At 40.2% G+C, this 20,926-nt stretch overlaps 1 protein-coding gene across 1 annotated transcript in view; it reads right to left on the reverse strand.

Moving 5' to 3' along the window:
* The window catches only part of LOC119883371 (limbic system associated membrane protein), a 214,888-nt gene that overhangs the window by 22,988 nt on the left and 170,974 nt on the right, over window positions 1–20,926 (reverse strand). The window contains exon 4 of the mRNA XM_038693995.1: window positions 10,479–10,604. Within this exon, the coding sequence (XP_038549923.1) occupies window positions 10,479–10,604 (126 nt within the window). The remainder of the gene's footprint in view (window positions 1–10,478; window positions 10,605–20,926) is intronic.

Here is a 20,926-nt window from a genome sequence, read left to right on the forward strand (position 1 = left end):
GTTAAATCTTGCAATGTCATGACTTTTTGAAAGTATGATTTTATTCTCTAAACAATTTTTTTTGTTATTCACCTATCAGATCTTTTCCCCAACAGTGGTCTAGATACTCCTTTGTAGCACATAACTAAGGGAAACAACTATTACTTTCCTGATTACGGAAGGTTTCACTGCACATACACATTTGGGAAACAATTAAGGAAAAACCAACATGAAATATCTTAAGCTAGCTTTATTGGAAAGTGTCTTTCTTTTGGCAGGTTGAATCATCTCGAGATCAGTTCTGTTTAAGATACCAGGCAAAACGACCCTGTCAAAGGCCTACAGGCTACAGTGTGAATGAATTGTTAACAGTAGCTATCACCTTTTTTGCTCATCAAACCATTCAAAGCCATCTCATGCCCCTGAAGCATTTGTTACATTCCTCCACTTATTTATTTAGGCTTTTGCCTTTAATCTTCCTTTAATTTATCATCTGTCTGTGCAGGGGAGCTGCCCAGTATGACCACATTATTTCACCACTGTCTATATAACAACTCTACTGGTGCAAAAGGGGGCTTGCTCAAGGCCATGTGAAGAGAACGAAAAATTGAGAGAAGGCGCAGATTTTCAAACCAAAAACCATCAAATCACAAGTTCACTTCTCCTTCAGGCTACTGCCTCCCCGAGGGGCTGTGTGACTTGGGGCTCCCGAAAAAGTGCTTATGGACTGTAAAAAAAAAAAAGTGCTGAGTTTCTGTACAGTTGTGACTTTAAACAAGTGTGAACTCCAGTGTTCAGCCAGCCCAGCGGTGACTACACCTAATGAGGCCGAGCAGACACAGGGCAAGCTGTGCTCATGATGTTCTGTGCAACGTGTGACAGCAGACTGATTTCAGAGCAGCTGCCGGTGGTGCTGATTGTAAACAAACAAATGAACAGTGACAGTCAGCAGATCTGAGACCTGCTGAGAGACGGATGAGCAGCTGTCTTCTCTTGATTCTCAAAGGGGCTGTTGGGCTGCATGCGCACACACACACACATGCACACAGCTGGAGACATATTAAAGGTTTGACCTGGGTTGCTCTGACAAGGACCTGTCACCACCTTACACTTCACTCCCACAATCAGTAGGCTTGTCAGCTCCTCTCTGTCACTGACAGCTTGGCACACAATGATATGTGTGTGTGTGTGTGTGTATATGTGTGTGCATGTCTCCTGCCTAATCTGCTCACCCACTCCTACTACACGGGAGTTACACTGCTGAGACACCTATGTATCTCCACTCTTGCCTGCTCCACTCCCTCCTGAGAGGCAGAGATATGTGGCCGTTTGTGTGTGTGTGTGTGTGTGTGTGTGTGTGTGTGTGTGTGTGTGTGTGTGTGTGTTGTGCTCTACTCCCCTCCCCTACTCCATGTCTCTCTCCAGACAGTGAGATGAGGTGCAGAAAGGACAATTGAAGTGACTGTCATTCTCTCTCGATGGAAGAAATGGGAGGATGATGGAAAGAGGAGGAGACAATGAGAGTGAAAATGAGGGAGAGGAAGATGGTGACAGTGAAAGATGGGAAAGATACAGACTGAGAGGAACCAGGAGACAGCCTTCCGCACAAGGTGCCAGTCGTGGGGAGACTTTCCTGAGCCCGGTCTTCGAGCATGGCCGGCACTGCAGAGGCCAGTGTAGGAGGGTTGTCAAGGGCACTCAGCATCAAACCTCTAAAAGGCTGCTCTGCCAAGCACTGTTATAAAAGGGTTATGACTTCAATATTCAGCCTGATCATATAGCGTAGGAGCGTGGGCTGCGGTCCAAATCAATTCATTTGGACAGATGTCTTTGTTGCAGTGAAACTGTTGTGGAAGATTCATAGCTTACCATTTACAGTTAGCTGACACTATCATCCAGAACACCTTAAGGGTCCAGTGTGTTGCTCAAGGACACTGGGACAGTAAACATGACTGCTGATGGACAGGTAATAGGTGTCGAGGAACTTACACCATTGATATTTTGGTTACAAGACACTATTTACAGCCATTTATCCATTTAGCCGCAAGGGTGCAGCATGGTAAATAAGTCAGGGCTTCTTTTACGACCTGAATTTAAATCATCAGTATCTCACTACTTTCACTGCAAGCTCCTCAGATGTCCAGATGTGTGTGTCTTTGCTTGAGTGGATTCAAGGTTCACTGTGGTTGTCCTCCCTGCAGTGCTAAATGACTGACAAAATGTATTACACCAGAGAGGTAAGAGGATCTGGAATGCATAATTGAACATTAATTAACTACTGGAGTTGCTAACTAATGATAAGAATAATTGCACATCTAATGAAACTGGCCATTTGCATAATAAAGCACAGTTCTGTTCATTCTCTCTCCATCTCCTGCTCTTCTTTTTCTTTTATTACTTTCTCCTTTCCTACTTCCCTGAGGATAGCACAACATCCACCAGTTCCTCTTCTTTCCAGCTCTGTGTGGGCCCTCCTTGTGTCATGGAACAACCAGAGGCAGCCAGAGGGCATGTATTTTTCATACTTGTCTGACCGCTATTTTGGTGGTCTGAGAGGCATGTGGTGAAGGATTTCTTGCTTGACCAGCGGCTCCATTTCCCCCCTCATCATGCTCGACGGGGTGCTGCCACTCTCCCGGCCTCCCATCAACCAGGAGCCCCAGTCTACCACCTTTAGCAACTGTTCTGGGGGAGTTAAATAAAACAGGAGTAGACTAAAGCTGGGAATCAGCCATCTAAAGACATCTCAGCATACACGTCACACATTACTGTACTACACACGTGTATTCATGCTCTCTCTCATGCTCTTACTCTACTTCTCCTCACCCTTCTCTTTTATCTTCTTTCCTTCCTCCCACCTGAAACGTCCCTTCGCCTCTGCTCCTCTCCCCGTCACTCCATGCTTTATTGATCAATTGCCTCACAAGTTCGAGCAATGAGTTATCCAGTCAATATTTACAGCAACAAAGGCTGAACAGAAAGTGTTTTGATAAAAAGTACAAGAACCATCAGATTGCGTGCTACCTACACAGCATGGCCACTGTCCCACAGGGGTAAAACAGATGTCACGCTGCTTCTACGCACAATATTATACACATTGTCTGCCTCAGATCTTCTCCATTGCTGCCTTTGGTGACTGTGGTCAAAGTGTCCTGTTTATTCGGACACATTATGGTAATGTTGTTGTTTTTTTCCCCCCTGGTTAACACCATAAACTGGATGGAGCTGACTTCAGTCAATATTTTCACACTCAAACTCTATGCATACAGTGCAGTGAAAGTGTAGAACAATGGCAACACGTATTCTCCACATGAATCACACTCATGAGGGGAAGACAAGTGAAAGCAATTGGTGCTTATTGGTTTATAAAAGAACATGTTCTCATTAAAGACAGTGAGATGAGTTAGAGGACTTTCAGGCTCAGCTAAAACTGCAAAAAACAATTCCTCTAAATTAAACGACAAAACGCATCATTTGGAACTGCCCTTCAAAACGAGAAATACTAGTTTTTTGATCTGGGCCGGTATTTATCAAGCTTCTCAAAGTGCCACAGTAGTCTTAAGTGCTGAGAATTCATGAAATTTTCTACTTTTAAAATTAAGAATAAAAGCAAGTTATCAAATTTCTTAAAGCTAAGAATCACTCTTATTCTCCCAGTTATTTAAAACAGCTCGAGAAGTGTCTCAAGTGGTTAGGAGCTGCCAGTAGGGGCTTGTGATGGCACTGTGGAGACAGAGACATGCATCTTTCAGGAGAGGAAGAATGTTTCTGAATTATTCGACGACGCGCAGTTAATAAGACGGGGTGGGACAGCGCAGGCATAAACTTTGTCAGCGAGTTGGTGAGGGACGTCATCTCACCTCTGACTTTACGCAGTAATGCGCTTTCAGTTAAATTGAAGGTTGTGATGACGCTTCATTTATTTGCCACAGGACAAACGAAGCAATGCTGATGATTGTGGCCGTCGCAACCATCAATAAGCAAATAGTCATGGAAACAATTATAGCACTTAGGCTACAGCTCCACACACTGTCACGCGTTTCATCGACTTCCCAACAACACCCCGTAATCCGACAGAAGCACACACAGTTCAAGCTGGCAATACAGGAGTAGTAGAAGTAGAAGATGAATTTTCATTTATTAATGTAGGCCTATATCATAATGTATTCTCATGAAAATTCTTTATTGTTAAATGTGTGTTGAATATAAACTCCTCCTACCATTCAATGTGAATTTATCTGAGAATATTCTTAAATAAGGAAATCTATTCAGTGATTGGTCCTTGGCGACATCGTCATCAAAAATCCTGTTTGTGGCACAGCAAAGTGTTGTAAATTAGCACTAAGACTGACACTTAAGATTTAGTCCTACACTTCACTCAAATTATTGCTATGATGTTTGGTAACTAACTTTTAAGCCAAGAATTTTTTCACTCTTAAGTCAGTTCTTAGCAGTGTTCTTATGAGTAATTCTTAAGCTTGATAAATAGGGGCCCTGATCCTTATTGGCAGGATGACATAATTTGTCTGTCCATTCCAAAACCATTACAGAGGTTAGGAAAATATCGCGTTTTCAACATGGTTACAATGATAAACACATGGTCACAAGAGAGATATTGATGGTTTATTGATGGCTTTTTCACTTTCACAGCAACTTAATATTTTGTATGCATGCATTATAGAAAGTTTTGATAATTACACAAGGTGTCAATCAGGTAATTATTTGTGACTGTGGTAATTATCACACTTTATCGTTATAGTTATCTGCTTTGGCAGTGTAAGCCAGACAATAACTAACACCGATTGGGTTAACTGGTGCATGTATCTCTTTAATGAGCACCTTGTTTGCTCTGCCCACAAAATTCCACATCCTTACTCATAGCGACGTATGTCCCGCCTCATTGTCATCTTAGATCATGCTCATGAAGCCACAGTGTTCCTCACTTCTTCTGATGGCTCTCTGTAGTCACAGCAGGTCAAAAAATCTCTGCCTCAGACGTGCCCTCGCAATATATTATGAGTTTATAAATTTATACAATAACCTGCCTGACTTCTTCTTTCAATGACAAACAAAAACAGTATCTTTGATGGATATATATATATATATATATATGTGTGTGTGTGTACATATATATATATATATATATATATATATATATATATATATATATATATCCCCAGCATAGAAAGTTATCTCTCTGTTCCTTTTTAAATCTACCGAGCATGTCATTTTATCCTAAGAAACCTTACATGTCAGTTACAATCTCATTAGCTTCGTGATAACTGAGCAACAGAGACAACAGTAACAGAAAGAAATAAGATTGTGCAGAGCTGAGAAAGAGCAGTTTCAGCTTGGATGGGCCCGCGGAAACAGATGACAGCCATAATCAATGCAGACACCCTGAGAAACACTGCTATTAAGTATCTCATAAACAAATCCTAGGATGGAATACCAATTTAGACAGTTGACTGAAGAACGCTGAAGTCATTTGTCACCCCCGTTATATGAATTGTATGGGACTGCCTCAGGTTTTACACCTGAGCCCCTGAGAAAAGAAGTTTTACTTTACAACAGACACAGCTGACTTGTTACAGTCTGCAGTTTAAGGATCTTCTGGGTTTTTATAGTCAGTTTGGTTTGTTCTAGTTTAGAGTTTTACAGTGTTGTCAGTTTTATTTAAGCCAAACTTGCTTTGCCTGCTCCTTTAACCTCTCCTTTGGCATAAATTTTTTAAGTTCCATGCGTTAGAAAATAGAATTCAATCATGATGCTAACTGTTGGGTTTCAAATATTTGGTAGCAGAGAGAAGTCCGAGGCAGGTCTCAAGTCTCTTATGGCTTATAATGAGCATCCTATCATCTGCTGCATGCACGCCATCCAGTCTGCTCAGAACACTGCATAGCTAATATGTAACATTACGTGGTAAACAATAAACCTGTCGCCTGTAGCAGGTGTTAATAATTTATGTGGTTTTCTCTCAGTCTAATGTTAGCGAGCAGAAAGTTTGATGTGGTCAATCCAGCATCTTTTATTTTGATACCTTAATGTTTATGAAATAGAGTTGTTGAAGAAGGTGTTTAAGAGTCCCAAATCTCAAGTCCGACTCGAGTCTCAATTCTTTAGAGGATGAGTCTCTGTGTGACTGAAAAGTGAGTCAGAGTAGCAACAGTTCATCTATGTACACAAACTCCTCTCTCCAACTCTGACTCTTAACTCCACCGGCATCGTCCTGCAGCAACTCTCCTCTAACAAGATTTCAGAGCGAGCAGTGTCCTAGAGTGAGACTTCTGTCTGAGCCTGTTGATGGCAAAAAGAAGCACACTAGTCAAGTGAAATACTAGTCATTTCGGCCCGAAAATATGTGAATATGAGCCCAGATTAAAAAACACCCAAATTATCCTTTAGGTGCGACTCGAGTCCAAGTCTGAAACTGGAGACCCCATCTCTGCTTGGTGGCCTCTGTAGTTAGACTTCTGTTTATGCATTGCAAAACTGCATATTTTCTGTGGGCCTTCTAACACAATTACACAATTGTCATCAACTTGCAGGTGTGTTTAGATTTGACTAGTGCTGCAACTAATGATCATTTTCATTATCTATTAGTCTGCTGATTATTTTCTGATAAAATGAGAAATTGTTTGGTCTATAAAACGTCAGAAATCTCACAATTTCCCAAATGTGACCTTTAAATTACCTGTTTTGTATGACCAACAGTTCACGACCCCAAAATATTCACAGTATTATCGTCAAAGAAAATATTCACACTTTAACATTAACAATTAATAGATTATCAAAAGAACTCCTTATTATTTATCTGTTGATTGATAAATTGATTATCAGCTATTTCATCATTGCAGATCTAAATTTGAGCAACTGAATATCATCAAATTATCCCATTAAAATTATACCACATTCACTCTGTTTTCTTTCAAAACTTTTGCTTGCTCCACTTTGAAGTCAAGAGTCACAAAGGCAGATGGGAGATGAGCACATTAGAAAAAAAAGTGCTTATTTTTAGTGCTTTGTAAGACAAAGGAAAATTTAGCCGGCCAACCACAACAATGGGGGGCGTTATGGCCCAGATTACAACAACAACCAATAGGATGGAGGGTAGTTTGAGTTTTTCATACATTTTTGCAAACTATATACAGTAGGAACTGTTTGCTCCACCTTTTTTCTTTCTCTTGTTCTTGTTCTGCACTGCCCATTTCTCCACACTGCTCGCTTATATGCACTCCACGACCAATCACGTGTGATGACAGTCCTTCATGTTTAAAATTGGCGGGTGGGTTGCTGATGGTCTACAGTTCTGAGGGACTGTAGCTGCCCAGTGTTGTTTTCACTTTGACTGAACCACTTCATTTCTGCTTTTTTAACACCGGCCTGGCTCTCCAGGCCAATCAGCTGGTCAGGCCATTGGGTATTGTACCAAAGGCCAGTCTTGGCCTGGCTTTCATTAATCTGGAGGACCGTTGTCTCATGTGGCTTGAAGGAGATACTACAGAGTGCCCTTATTTGAAAGATTTTCTGAGTGTGTTGGTACTGTGTTTTGATGCTCTTGCACGGCTATTTAAGGGAACAAGCTTGAGTTTCTGACAACCTGAAGGTAGACACTTGCTAAATGAAGTGATGTTGGCAGGTTCCCACGGTTTAATCATTTGTTTTGGGTTAGAATTAGGTTTACATTAAAGACAGGTTTAAATTATGCATGTGGTCGTCAGGGATAAAGTCAGAGAGAAAAATGTAGTCACTGGAGGGTGGGAGTGCCATTGAATTTTCACACATACGTGCACAGCATCGTGTGCACAAAGGCATCAATCTGAATATGAATATGCATGTGGTTATGCAATGATGAGCTTTAGCCAGATTTTGGCACTCAAGTATATGACTCTGTAAAAGACTGGCCATACCTAATCTAGCCATAAGTGCAAGTCTTGACCTTATAACACTGCGGTTCTGAAAGCGTGGATGTTCTGAACGAGTGGATGCTTGTTAAAATAAATAATAAACTTTTTCCATTAAGGTGGCAAAGGGTGGCTCATTTCAAATTTGAGCCAGTTTACAAGGCAGGTTATCTTCTTTATTAGTCAAAGAATACAATGTTGCTACTATTTATTGGCCAACTAAACTTCAGTTTGTTCATCAATTGAGATTACTGCAACCTCTTGATTTGTGCTTTAAAGTAATCTCAATAGTGGTGCCTTTATACCCGTATAACAATAAAAATACAATCATCTTCAGTGAAATTTGTGAAATATCCCTATTGTTAGTAAGTTTAAACCATTATGTACTGTATATCTACTGTATAAACTGAAGACATTGACTCGGGGGCTGAATAAAAGACTTGAGTCATGACTTGGACTGGCATTTTGTGACTCACGAACATCTGTGGCACAGAAAATAGTTGAGAGCCTCGCTAGCAGAGCGAAGCGGCGTTACCGCCCAGGCAGACGAAGGCGTGAAGAAGTGAGACCACAGGCTGCCAGACATCATTATCTCTCTCAGCAGTCCACCACACACTCTCAAACTGGGTTAGACTTATGGATTCTGGGGTGAAAGAAACCCGCAAAACAACAACAAAAATAATAACAGTGGCAGTGTTTGCAAACGGCGTGGGACCCCCATCTCTGGAGCCACATGTGCCTGTGTAGACTTATAGGATCCAATCCTGACAGGGCGCTGACAGGATTTTCCTTCTATCACACTGTTTCCATTTCACCATTCATACTGTTTCAGTAAAGAACAAAGACTTGTCAAAGGTGGTCTGCCTACTACTTCCTCTACAAAACATAGATAATCAAAAAGAAAAGCTACGTTATGGAAAAAAATTGCAGAACTTGAAGAGGAGTCATTACTAAGGCCCACTTAATTCCACCTTCAAAAACTTACAATTGGATATTGTCTTTTCCTTCCCGCTAAGCTGTTTAAACTCACAAAGGAGCTTTACCTACAGTAACTTTGTGAGCCATCTGAACCTTCAGGTCTTCTCTTCAGTTTTGCAGGAAGAAAATGAAGGGAAGCTTTCAGTTTTCATCACAGTTCTATAAAGCAGCCAATCAGATCCATACGGCTCACAGGATTTGGCTGAACAAATCACTCCCCTTTAACGCAAACTGACAAAAGGGGCAAATACACCCAAGTTGTTTAGCTTCCAGGTGCAGGAAACAGATGTATTTGATGAAACATGTCTGAAGTGCTGACAAACTAGTACAGTAATTGATAAAGACACACAAACAGAATGGCTTTCAATCAACACAATGCTTTTCTCAAACTGAGATGTTCTCCAGCATCTCCATCAATCAAACTACAAGCTTATCACCACAGGAGACATTATTCTTTTCTCTGAAACTGGATAAAATCCCAAAGCAACAGTATTACCACCATCTGAATGCACATATATGGAGAGATGGACAACACATGACCTTTACACACTTACAGCAGTTATAGCATGTCCAAACACCAACATGGCTATCATACATGAGAGGCTACTATATAAGAGACACTCACCATGGTAATAAACCCCTACTAATACAAAGCTACAAGTTATATCTACTTGTAAGTGTTCGTTTCACAAAACTATTCATATTTGTATCCGCATTTGGATTTTTTCTGTTTTCTACAGCTATTTATACTCCTCATATGTAGTTGAGGTTAAAAGTTATTTTAGTTATAAGTTAAACTGCTGACAAAACATAAAATATAAATTAATCATAAAAATAAAGCATTTTGAGAAATAAGTTTAAAGATGGGAAAATACAAGTCCAAGTTCAAATCCAAGAATTTTACTGGGCCTTATTCCATGGTTTCTCTTGGTTGTGTGTATGATGTTATAATGCACAGAATTTAAAGTTAGTCTGAAGTGTTTACGATAACAAATGAGAAACCCATTGGCAAAAAACTTGCTCATGGGCATTATTGCATAATTTAAAAAAAGGGGCGAGGTTGTGCATGCCCTGGGAGGAGGTCCAGATGGGCGTCATTAGAAGTGTTGAGAAAAAATTGAGAAAGCTATTGACAAAAAACTGACAAGCTCTTTTGACAAATATGACATGCACTTTTGAGATGGTTCCTAGCTTCAGGTTGTCAACTTCCCATCTACGGTCAAAAAAAAAAAAGCTACAGCAGCATTTGATCTAGCAGATCATGTTTTCACTGCACAGACAACAGTAATACTGAAGAAAAAGTCTGAATCTGATGATTATCTGATGAAGTTCTGAAGAGTGTCTTATTTCTATATGCATATATCCTGTACTGTATATGTACTGTGACATTTGTGGCAAATTGGAACAACTACAGGAAGTTCGATATTCATAACTTTTCCCTCTATAGCCCTTACATATAGCATGCACCAGAGGTACTGTTCTCAGAGCGATTTAGCATCTTGGGTGACTTAAGAATCTGGTATTTAATTGCTGAAAGGGTCTGGTATGCCACTGGCTAGAGATCTAGACTGACACAAATGATAATGAGTACTGATTGGCTTATTGGATGATTCTTACCTGAGGGGTTGAGCAGTCGCCAGGTGATTGCAGGGTCCGGCCTGCCAGTGGCCAAACAACTGAGTGTCACATTACTGCCCTCATTCACTGTGATGTCTTCTGACACCTTGTAGATGTTGGCTGGTACTGAAAACACAAGAGAAATGACACCAAGGTTAGAAAGATTGCTATTATTTATTAAATATGAAAACCAACGTGTGTTTTATCTCACACGGACCAAGATCCAGAACTATCTGAGGAGTGTCAACTTGTAGAACTTTATGACTGAAATAATTTTTTTCTTTTTACATAACTTAAAATAGTGATGGGAATTACAGGTCTTTGAAGGGAGCCAGATCTTATGGCTCTGTTCCTTCCTGAGAGATAACGGTTCATTGTTCTTTTTCATTTTATCTTTAGGGGGCGGAGGTTACCAGGTTTACCTGTGAAATAATCGCTAGGATAATGATAGAATAAGGTGGATTAAATTCAAACTTAGACATCCCCCCAATATAATTTAATTTCGCATGTGTGGACTAGGTTTAGCAGCACTAAATTACTTGTATTGCCAGACTAACGTCAATGATTTGCATTGTAAACCTAACACGAGTCAGTGAATTACCCTTTGATTGAAATGTGTTACATAAATAAAGTTGCCTTGCCTTGAATGTAATCCATCCAACACTTAAAATTAGAAACCATTTCAACTCCACCCAGCTGATGCCACTGCAGTGTATGCCGGGATAGGAACCAAGGGAACCCACTATTGTGCTGTGAGTCGTAGACATTACTAGAGTGGTAATTTTACTGGTACACTGTTCACAATAAGGGGTGTTGATATAGTGCAGGAGGTAAAATTTGGGCGCAACGATAAAAAGAACAGCTCTCCCTAAGTACGACTTGGTTCCCTTCGTTCGAACCAAAGAGCCATTGAAAAGAATCGGATTGTTGGGGATAAATAAATAAATATCTGAGACTTTCCCATTTAAAAACAGCTGCTTTGCTCCCATAACACCCTTTGCCATCTGTTCATAGAAACTATTGGCTACAAACAGAAATTAACTGCAAACACAAGCTCACCTTGATTCTCTCAGTGAAAGGAAGAGTTTATAAAAGCTTTGGAGAACCTTTATTTCAAACTGCTATAGCCCTTAGAGGTACTTACAGTAAACTTTCTCAACCCAGGATCCACATAAGCAATTTAATCCTCTGCCCCGGGACTTGAGCTCATGAAAACAGATTGCTTCTCTTGTCATACGGGAACCCACCAGACGCTTGGCACTGATTCTGATACTTTCAGAAAAGTAGGCTTTAATATAGGAATCAAAATTTAAAGGTGAAATAAATAATTTGTGTGTGTGTGTGTGTGACACTGATGTTCAAAGTAACACAGAGCTGTATCATCTTGACTCAGCAAGTTTAATGATCCTCCTGCCTCGCGACCGCCATCTACTCCTCACTGCTCCTACTGCTCTTACTCCCACTCAGGCAAACAGAAACCTGGATAGGAGGGAGGGAGAAACCTTTACTCTTGGCAAAACAACTCAGATAAATTAAGAAGGTACAGTCTGTTTTAAAGTGAGTCAGCAGCAAAGATGCAATCAATCATGAAGGATGTAGAGGGCATACATCACTGTTTTCACAAACAGTGGGTGAAGTGGTTGGGATAAGGTATCGTATACGAGGCCAGAAATACAAATAATGATCAATGGCTTTGGAATATGATGAATGTTGGAGCATGCATAATGCGGACAAATGATGAAGAGTAACTTTGATTTTTTCTCTAAACCTGTGATAAGTGAATTTATTATTCTAATTTCAGGCATGTGTGTGTGTCAGGTTAACATTCCTTCTGGCCCGGTACACGCCATGTTGTCTCTCTTACATTAACCATATCTTTACCAGCAAAAACACCTGTGGTCTATTCAATGTTTAAGTGAGGCTTACGCCGGAAGCCGTTGGCATGTTACTGTAATTGTTAACTACTGCTATGGTAAATAGTTGCCTATGTAGTTCATAGGTTTTTATGTTTTCGTAAATAATTTACTGTGAAATAAGAAGGGATAGTGACATTGTCCAACTGGAGTAAAAGTTACTATGAGTAAAGGTTTATTGTTACCAGGTCTGGAATGTCATCATTTGATGCGCTAGGCCACATGCCTTTGGTATAGTCAATGTTTGAGGGCACAAAGGCCATAAAAGAAAACAATAATTTTAACTACGCTGGAATTATGAATACTTCATACTGATAAACCACAGAATTGAGTAACATTAGGCTTTATGATCAGAGTTTTGATATCACATCCACATTTTTGTAATTGTGGCATTTCTCACCAATTTTTCACCATTTTTTATTTTTATTTTTACAAATAATCAGTCAATTAATGGAGGCACTAATCAGCAGAAGAATTAATAGCGAAAATAATTATTAGTTGCAGTCTGATACAAAACAGCTTAATATGAGCTCCACCTCAGCAACGACAGCAGTAAAATACTGCTTTTAAATGAATGCATGAATGCATTATATGTTATAACATATAATAGTATAACAGTCACAGGGGACATATTTCAGCATTGAGTACTTTACTTTTAACGCTTTAATTCCTGATTATACTTTCATACATTTACTTAAGTAACATTTTCAATTCAGTAGGGTTACTTGTTACAGAGTATTATTGTGTATTATCGTGGTATTAGTACTTTTACTTAAGTAATGGATCTGTTCACCACAGATTACCGCTTCAGCTGCAAAACCTTGACTGACAGTTGAACTGGTATGGAAGATCTTGAGGAGGAGGATGTGGGCTGGTGCATAATCGAAGTGGGCCAACGCATCTCTCTCGCCCTTGTTTGGACGCCCAGATGGGACTAGAGTGAGAAATGGGTTGAGGGGGTGTCCGGGGTCATGTGCTATGGTGAGTGCCATTCAAGTGATAGCTCTGTTATCAAGATCTGAGAGGCTGCTGGTTGGGAGACCAATGAATTTGTAAGCACTGTATGTAGTACTGAACAACTTGCATGGTAAGAAAACAGGGGGAGCAGTAGAGTAATATGGATGGAATTATGCTTTTGTAAAGCAGCAACAGAGAGGGCTTTGAGTTAACGAATGGCAGAGAATCTTTGTGGATGTCAGTTATGTGTGAGTCAAAACTGAGTTGATTGTCCAGTGTGATTCCAAGGTTATTTGAAGCTTTCAGCCTGGTCTACTGTCTCACCACATGGGATTCAGGAAAGTGCAGTGTGTTGGGGCTGCTGATAACCAGTTACATATTATAATTCAGCTATAGATAATTACACTACTGAATGAATTAGTGTTCATAAGCCATCACACAGTTATTGTCATTAAATGTGGCAGTGTTGTCAGAGTACTTCTTCATCGTCAGAGTACTTAAAGTATGTGGTGGTGGGAGATGAGCTATGGCATTAGTATTTATTATATTGTAATGTTGAGATGTTTGAGCTTCTTTATCACTGTCGATGAAGAGAAAGTTGCCTGGTGATTCTAGGTGTTGTAGCAGGGGGTGCAGGAGACATGCTACAGCATCCTCAATTCCCCTCTTGGCATTGTAGGAGAACTGGTGGTGATCCAGCTGTAGACTGACAGATGGCATGATGTTTCTCAGCGCAAGCTTTTCCAGGCATTTCATGATTATTAAGGTGTAAAAGCAAATCGCCGAAACTGAGGAGCAGGATTTCTTTGGCACCATTACGATAGAGTATGTTTTCCAGAGGGTGGGAACCAGGGCTGTAACGGTTCTGAAACCGAGACCGAAACCGCGCCACAAATGTCCACAGTCTCATGTCGCAGTTCTGTCTCTCAGACACCTGCTCCTCGAACTGTTCTCATTAAGACGGTGTAACTTTGGAGGCAGCGGCTGGTCACACTCACACACATGCACACACGCCTAGCCTGCACCTCTGGTCTCTCCCTGCAAACACAGTGACTTGCTCCGCCTCTTTCTGTCTCTCTCTCCCTATACGTGTATCTGAACTGCGCACTTTCTCCATCAGCAGTACGTTTCAGAAAGTCATCATGTTTAATAAACTCACACATGATTCAGTTTTCAAGTGCGCTGCATGTATATATGTCAAAAACACTGTATTTAAGTTAAATATTACACCTTTAACCAATTTTAATGTCTTCCAACTGACTATTTTGGTTCAGTCATGATTGATTGATCATGCCTGCAAGTTACAATACTTTAATTAACCCAAGATGGAATATAATAATAATAATTGCAGCAGCTTAGCTGCATCCTCCTGTGTGAAGGGTGAAGGATTCTCACATTCAGCAGAGTATTTAGAAAAAGTGACAGGGTCAGTTATTGTGGACCTAGCGAGGGTCTTTAGTTTTTGAAATGATTGCCTCGTGTTCATGTTGCTAAATTCCTGTTCAAGCTAATTTGTTTGTTTGTCTGTTTCTGAGTTTGGCTTAATTATGTCATTTTTGACAGTGTAATTGATGGGTTTGAAGGAAACTCAGTCCTTGTGTTAAAAGGCTTTTTGTTTGTCCCTTTCACTGTATTTAATGTGGGGAGATATATATATATATGGTTTAGAGCTGGAATATTGGTATGTAAACCCCTTGATATTGTCACTTGCACCGAAAACCGCAAAAGTTGTTGTGCATCAGTTAGACACAAAGTCCAGAAAAAGCTTGCTATATCACTTGCCTTGTTATGTTCCTGCAATGTGACCCTGCCATTATCCTGAAGTAAACCAGAGAGTAATAATACTTTTAAAAACAATGAACCCAGACCTTAAGAACTCTATGTCTGTTTGGTGTTGTCATTATATTCTATTCTGTTTACTGGACACTGGACCTTCACCTACACACAATCAGTTCTTCACTATATCTAAAGCCAAGTTGAAGAAAAGAAAATGTGTTGTCAATTGGAAGGTATTAAGGACTGTTAAATGGTTGTATTTTGTTTTTATTAAAATGTATTCATTTTTCTTCTCCAAAATAAACTAAACTTATTTACCACACCTACCTAAACCCATGGGGGACCTCACACCCCACCTTAAGCACCACAGTGCAGCAGGGAGATCCCCTCTCCATCACCTGTTATTTTTAATGTGTTCTCATTATCCTTATTGATATCGTATCTCTGTCCTCTAGAGCAAAACCTGCATGTTTGTAATCTGAGGTGGCCAAATCATCCCCAAACTCCCTTAAAAAATCTCATAGTTAGGAGAAACTTAATAAACTTGGCAAATTCTAAATTATTTGTCCCCTGTGTTAAAATTGGCAAAATATCCAACATGAAGTTGCCTCTCTTTTTACAAAAAATATTGTGTCAGTTTGTCCTGTTGCAGTCAGGCACACAGATGAGTGCAATGCACACCATCACAGTTATTTCCCACCTGTATCGCTTTAATTTTTCAAGCAGTTCTGTTAATAATACATCTTTTTGGCTTTCAGGGCACAGAATGAATGCATAATCAATCCTTAGTGGCGTGTTCTTTCAGCCTTGTTGCTTGCTATATTTTATGTTAACTAAAAACAAACATCTGTAGGCTATAATGTTATGTTGTGCACAGATGCCAACATGCTGTAGGCTGTGGATTGTGTTTATACCTACCTAAGATACGAACACGATGTGAGCTAGACTACCTTCCAACGCATTTACACTTTTCACTGCAAGGGTAACCATCAAGGCCTATTATATTAAAAAAAATAAAGTCAAGTAATTTCATTTTTATGGCTGCTGTGCCAAATAACATTATTCTGGCCACTGCCGCCACAGTTTTGTATGTTATTTGGGAAAATGGTAATTAATATGCACATGTCGCTAATGTTGGCTGTGTGGTCATGCACACATATTCTGCTGAAGTGCACACACAGCTTGTGCGATGATGCGATTATTTGGAGAAGGATTGCCATGTTGCTTAAGAAATTAGCGGTTTGTTTTTGGTGATAACTGTCACTGGTGGAGGTGGAAATAAAGTCTTTTAATCAAACAAAAGAGTATGTGGCTTTGACCTGCAATAAAGCTTTAAATAACAGTCTACACTCTTTACAAATCAGATTACCATTTATTTAGCCATCAAAATCATTTGCACATAAAAAGCAAGGTTGGGAAGTAAACAATTAAAACTTATGGGTTACCTGCTTAGCGTCAACAGCAGCACAATCAGTTGTAAAAAGCTGGTGCGGAAAGTAACAGACTCTGCCAACTCTCAACAACTGTTGTCAATTTGTCCATAAACAGGCCACTTAAACCCCAACTGCTCCATTAAAGTTACTCAGTGGCCCTTCAATGAGGACTGCGCCACATTCGTACTCCTGCTGTGGGTGTTATCCATGCCAGCAGGTACCGTGGTTTCCATTTGTTGTGAGGCATGTTTCTAGCTTTGCACCTTTCATTTTGGTGCCTATATTGAAGCAGCTTTAAAGACTTGTCTTGAGTAGCTACAGAAAAGCTGCCTAGCTGGCTGTGTAACTAACAAAAACATATGGGAAATCTATGCTGAGAGCATTTAAGACTTCCAAGTTGTAAACACATTTGTGAGAGCTGCATCATGTAGGAATTCAGATCTGATCTGATAGGAGCTGCTGTGTTGAATTGAAATAAAGCTGCCCTGTTCCTCCATATCAACCATGTTTTCTAAGAAACAATTTTTCAATGTTTGTCTCTTTCAGATTGTTTCTCCCGCAAGGTTATTATTGAAGCTTTGTCTCTGTATAGCATCAGTAACAGCCTCCTCCCAACTAACTCTCTCTCTCCTCTCACCCCCCCTCTCACACACACACACACACACACACACCACATCCCCAAGTAACCCATCTCTCTAATACCAACTGACAAGACTTTCACAATCGTGCCAAACAGCATTTTAAATGAAGTCGTACAGAGTTATTGCTGTAGTCAAATGACCAAGCCAAAATGAAGATGTGTTTTCAGATATGGGAAGATGGAATGGGCAGGGGTGGCTAGGCGGGGGCACTTGATTGAGGTGACAAAGAATCCAATTGGCTTTTTCCCCTCTCAAAAACTAAAGCGGTGGGTTGGGGTGGGGAAGTTGATTGGCTGAGTAGCATGTGTGACTCGGGAATTAATCCTTGGAGGCATAGATAAAAATGGATCGGGTAAGAAACAACTGCTCATGCTCTGATAACCTTGTCACCTCTATAAATGGGAGGGCAGGCAAGGAAAGAGGAAAGGTGTGGAGAAAAGTGGAAAAGGAAAGGAGATAAAGAAAGGAAGACAATACTGAAGGTAAGAAGTGCGAATGGCATTTCAGCGCCAAATAGTGCCTGATGTCCAGCTGCCAACAATGAAGGGAGAGGAGGGAGAATAAAGGAGTCAATTGAAATCGTAGTCATATGCCAACCTTCAAGGAACAATGTTGGAAAGGGCAGCTCTTTGAAAAGCACTTCACCTCTGCATCTACTGGACGGATGAATTCCATAGAGATATACTGCAGTCACTGCTAATGTTTTCCATTTGGCTGGGTGTTCATGAATTACGATGCCGACATACATTCAATGTGGAACTAAAAACACCCACATTCAATGGCACGTGGCATACAACAGAGAGGAGCACACTTACTTTCACATATATCTTCAGACCTCTTCACTTTGGAGAATAGATTTTCTAATGCTGTTGTAATTATTTTTTATCCATATACTCCCCAAAGTAGAATTCATTTCCAACCATAGCCAAACATCAGCAGCTACAGTATACAATGGAATTTGTGTTCTTCAGGTTTGACAGGTATCAACAGCCCCCCCTCCTCGCCCCTTTCCAAAAAAAAGCTTTCCTATTTGATTTGGAGATCCAATTCCTCAAAAATAATAAATCTCTGATGAAAACGTTATAAATACACTGACCTTGCTTTCAACTCTAATTTCAAACTTCAAAGAAAGAAAGAAAAGAGAGAACGAAAGACAGAGAGAGAGAAAGAGCAGAGAGAGGCAGCGAGAGCAAGAGTAATTAGGGGGGAATGTGTTTGTGTTTGTAGGTTTGCACGTTCACTGTGCGCCTGCATAGAGAAGAGAGACAGGCCACAGGCAGTTGCGTAGACCATGGGACAAGTTAGTCACCATGGGGAGAAATGCAATGGGATGAAAGCACTAAACTTGTATCGTTGTCTGATAAACCATTCTCTCTCCTTTCATTACTGGTTATATTTACATGCACCCAATATTACAACGATTGCCAAGTACTCCAAACAAGTCTTCATTTTGACTCTGGCATGAAGCCTCCCCAAATCATTGGTTTGTGTCAGGACTCACCATTCCAAATGTGTTTTAAGCAGCTATTAGCTATTCAACAAGGTTAATAAAAGACAATGTACACTTGTGGCTGAAACCAGCTATTATGCTATACGAGTGTTTTACTGTCTCTCTTGCTATGATTACACTGAAAAGTTTTGTGATTGTGCAATTGTGTGTATGTATTCAGTTTGCGTTTGTTCACAAAACTCCCAATATCCCTTGAAATTCCATCCATACTTGAAGATACTGCATGTTACACTTTACTATCACTGCCAATGTTGATACCAATGCAGGAAGTACAAATGCCGTATATGTAATGATGTGGATAGGAAGGTTGTGGAGGTTGGGATGGTGGATGGGGTGTTTAACACATTACATTTTCATGCAGAGACCAGACAGTCACTGTCAACTTTAACTGTCACCTTCTAAGTGTAGTCTCAAATCTTAACAATAATGTAGCTGCAAAGCACAGATAACAAGGAAACAAAACTTTAAAAAAATGTTGGCATTACTCGACCGGATGTAATCCAGGGTTCTGCAGAATCAGTTTCTAAATTTGTGGGGACAGTATGATCAAGATAGTTGGTATTTATCATACATGTATACTTTACTCCCGCGACCCTGTACGCAGGATAAGCGGTTGACGATGGATGGATGGATGGTATACTTTACTGTGAACAATGGTAACTACTCATGCACAAACACTCTTATTTACAACAAAAAGTGTCCCCATATTATATTCTACACAACAGGCTTATAAACGGCAATAGTAGCCTAACTCTAGGGCAACCTGCCGTGGGAAAATGGAGCAATTAGATAAACTTCATGGACAAAGAGGTTAAGGTTCTGTGATTCACAAAATGTGATTCAGCAAAACCAAGATGTTTCATTTTGCACTTTCACAACTGGCGTGTCCAATTTAACAAGACACATCACAGGGGAGGGTGAGTAATGCTTTGAACACTGTGAACTCATAATAAACATTTTCAAAAACATGATTTGACCTAAAAGAGACAGCCAAAAACAAAACAAAACAAAGGCATCATTCCTGATTGGTGATACAGCAAGCGCATCCACAGAAGGGACTGGACCAACACTTGCAGTATCACAGATACACTGCAGAACAAAAATGCACCAAACAGACTGATAAAGTGCATTTTAAGAGCTGCGTGCGTCTGAGCCAGAGCCCCAAATCTCAATTCAGACTTTGGTCACACACTTGTAACATATTTTCCCCGTACTCATATACCTCTGAATTTCTCCCCCTCTGTTCTCTATTTCTTATAATCACAGGTGGTCTATTCTCTGATGTATAAAAAAATATGCCAGCATTCTTGCTTCGCCCATCTCAGATGCAGGCATATTGAGCATGAAATTAGCCTTTGAACGCAAGCAGGGAAGGCATCAGATAATACAGGATGCAACCTCGCCCACCTGGACTCTGTCAGATTGCTTTATATTCAAGGTAAACTATTCATTACAATTCAAGGATTACTGTGCCAAACTCTATTTCACTCTTTAACACACATACAGGAAACAATAAAAAACAACACAGTTTTAGGCTTTGACTGAGAAAATCCATTCTCCTATCTTGTCCCATCAGAGACCATGGTTAAAACAACAAATGCATGTGACTGAGTGGACACAATCTAAGCAGCAGGGTCAAAATTAAAGAACATTTTAGTTAAATTGAAGAATCTATATATTTTTTTTACATTTCTTTTATATCAACAACATTAAAATGACAATAAATCATCTATACTGTCATCACTTCTGTAAATACCAGTTTACGTATTTCGCCTTCTTCCCCTTGGGCTCTTTTTGCTCCCTCCTACATTTACCCCCTGCTGACTCTCAATGGGACATTTGGAGGAGGATGTGGCAGCGAGTGTGGAAGAGGCGGGCGATTATGCTCAGCTAATTTGGAACCATTAGTAGATAATTAGAAGAAAGCACTCACAGCTCTTTAGCTTTTAGCTTTTAGTGCTTGGAAGCTTTACTGCCAATTACCTGCTTTCTATAAAACAAGGCCAGCCCAAACCTCCCCTCCAAAGGCCCCAAAAGAGAACAATATAACCAGCTTGTTGGCCACCAAAATGGCGTCTGTCACAACTCAGGATTGAATACAGGGTAAGGTCACCTTAAACAAGCATCTGCTGTGCCTTTGTGTTGTGTGGTGTGTGTTTGTGTTCGTACTTTTTCGGCATCTCCACTTTTGCGATTTTAAGGCAATCTGTTTTTATAG

This window comes from Micropterus salmoides, unplaced genomic scaffold, assembly GCF_014851395.1.
Source record: "Micropterus salmoides isolate LMB-PRFRI ecotype aquatic unplaced genomic scaffold, ASM1485139v1 Ms_hic_scaffold_3, whole genome shotgun sequence".
NCBI lineage: Eukaryota > Metazoa > Chordata > Actinopteri > Centrarchiformes > Centrarchidae > Micropterus > Micropterus salmoides.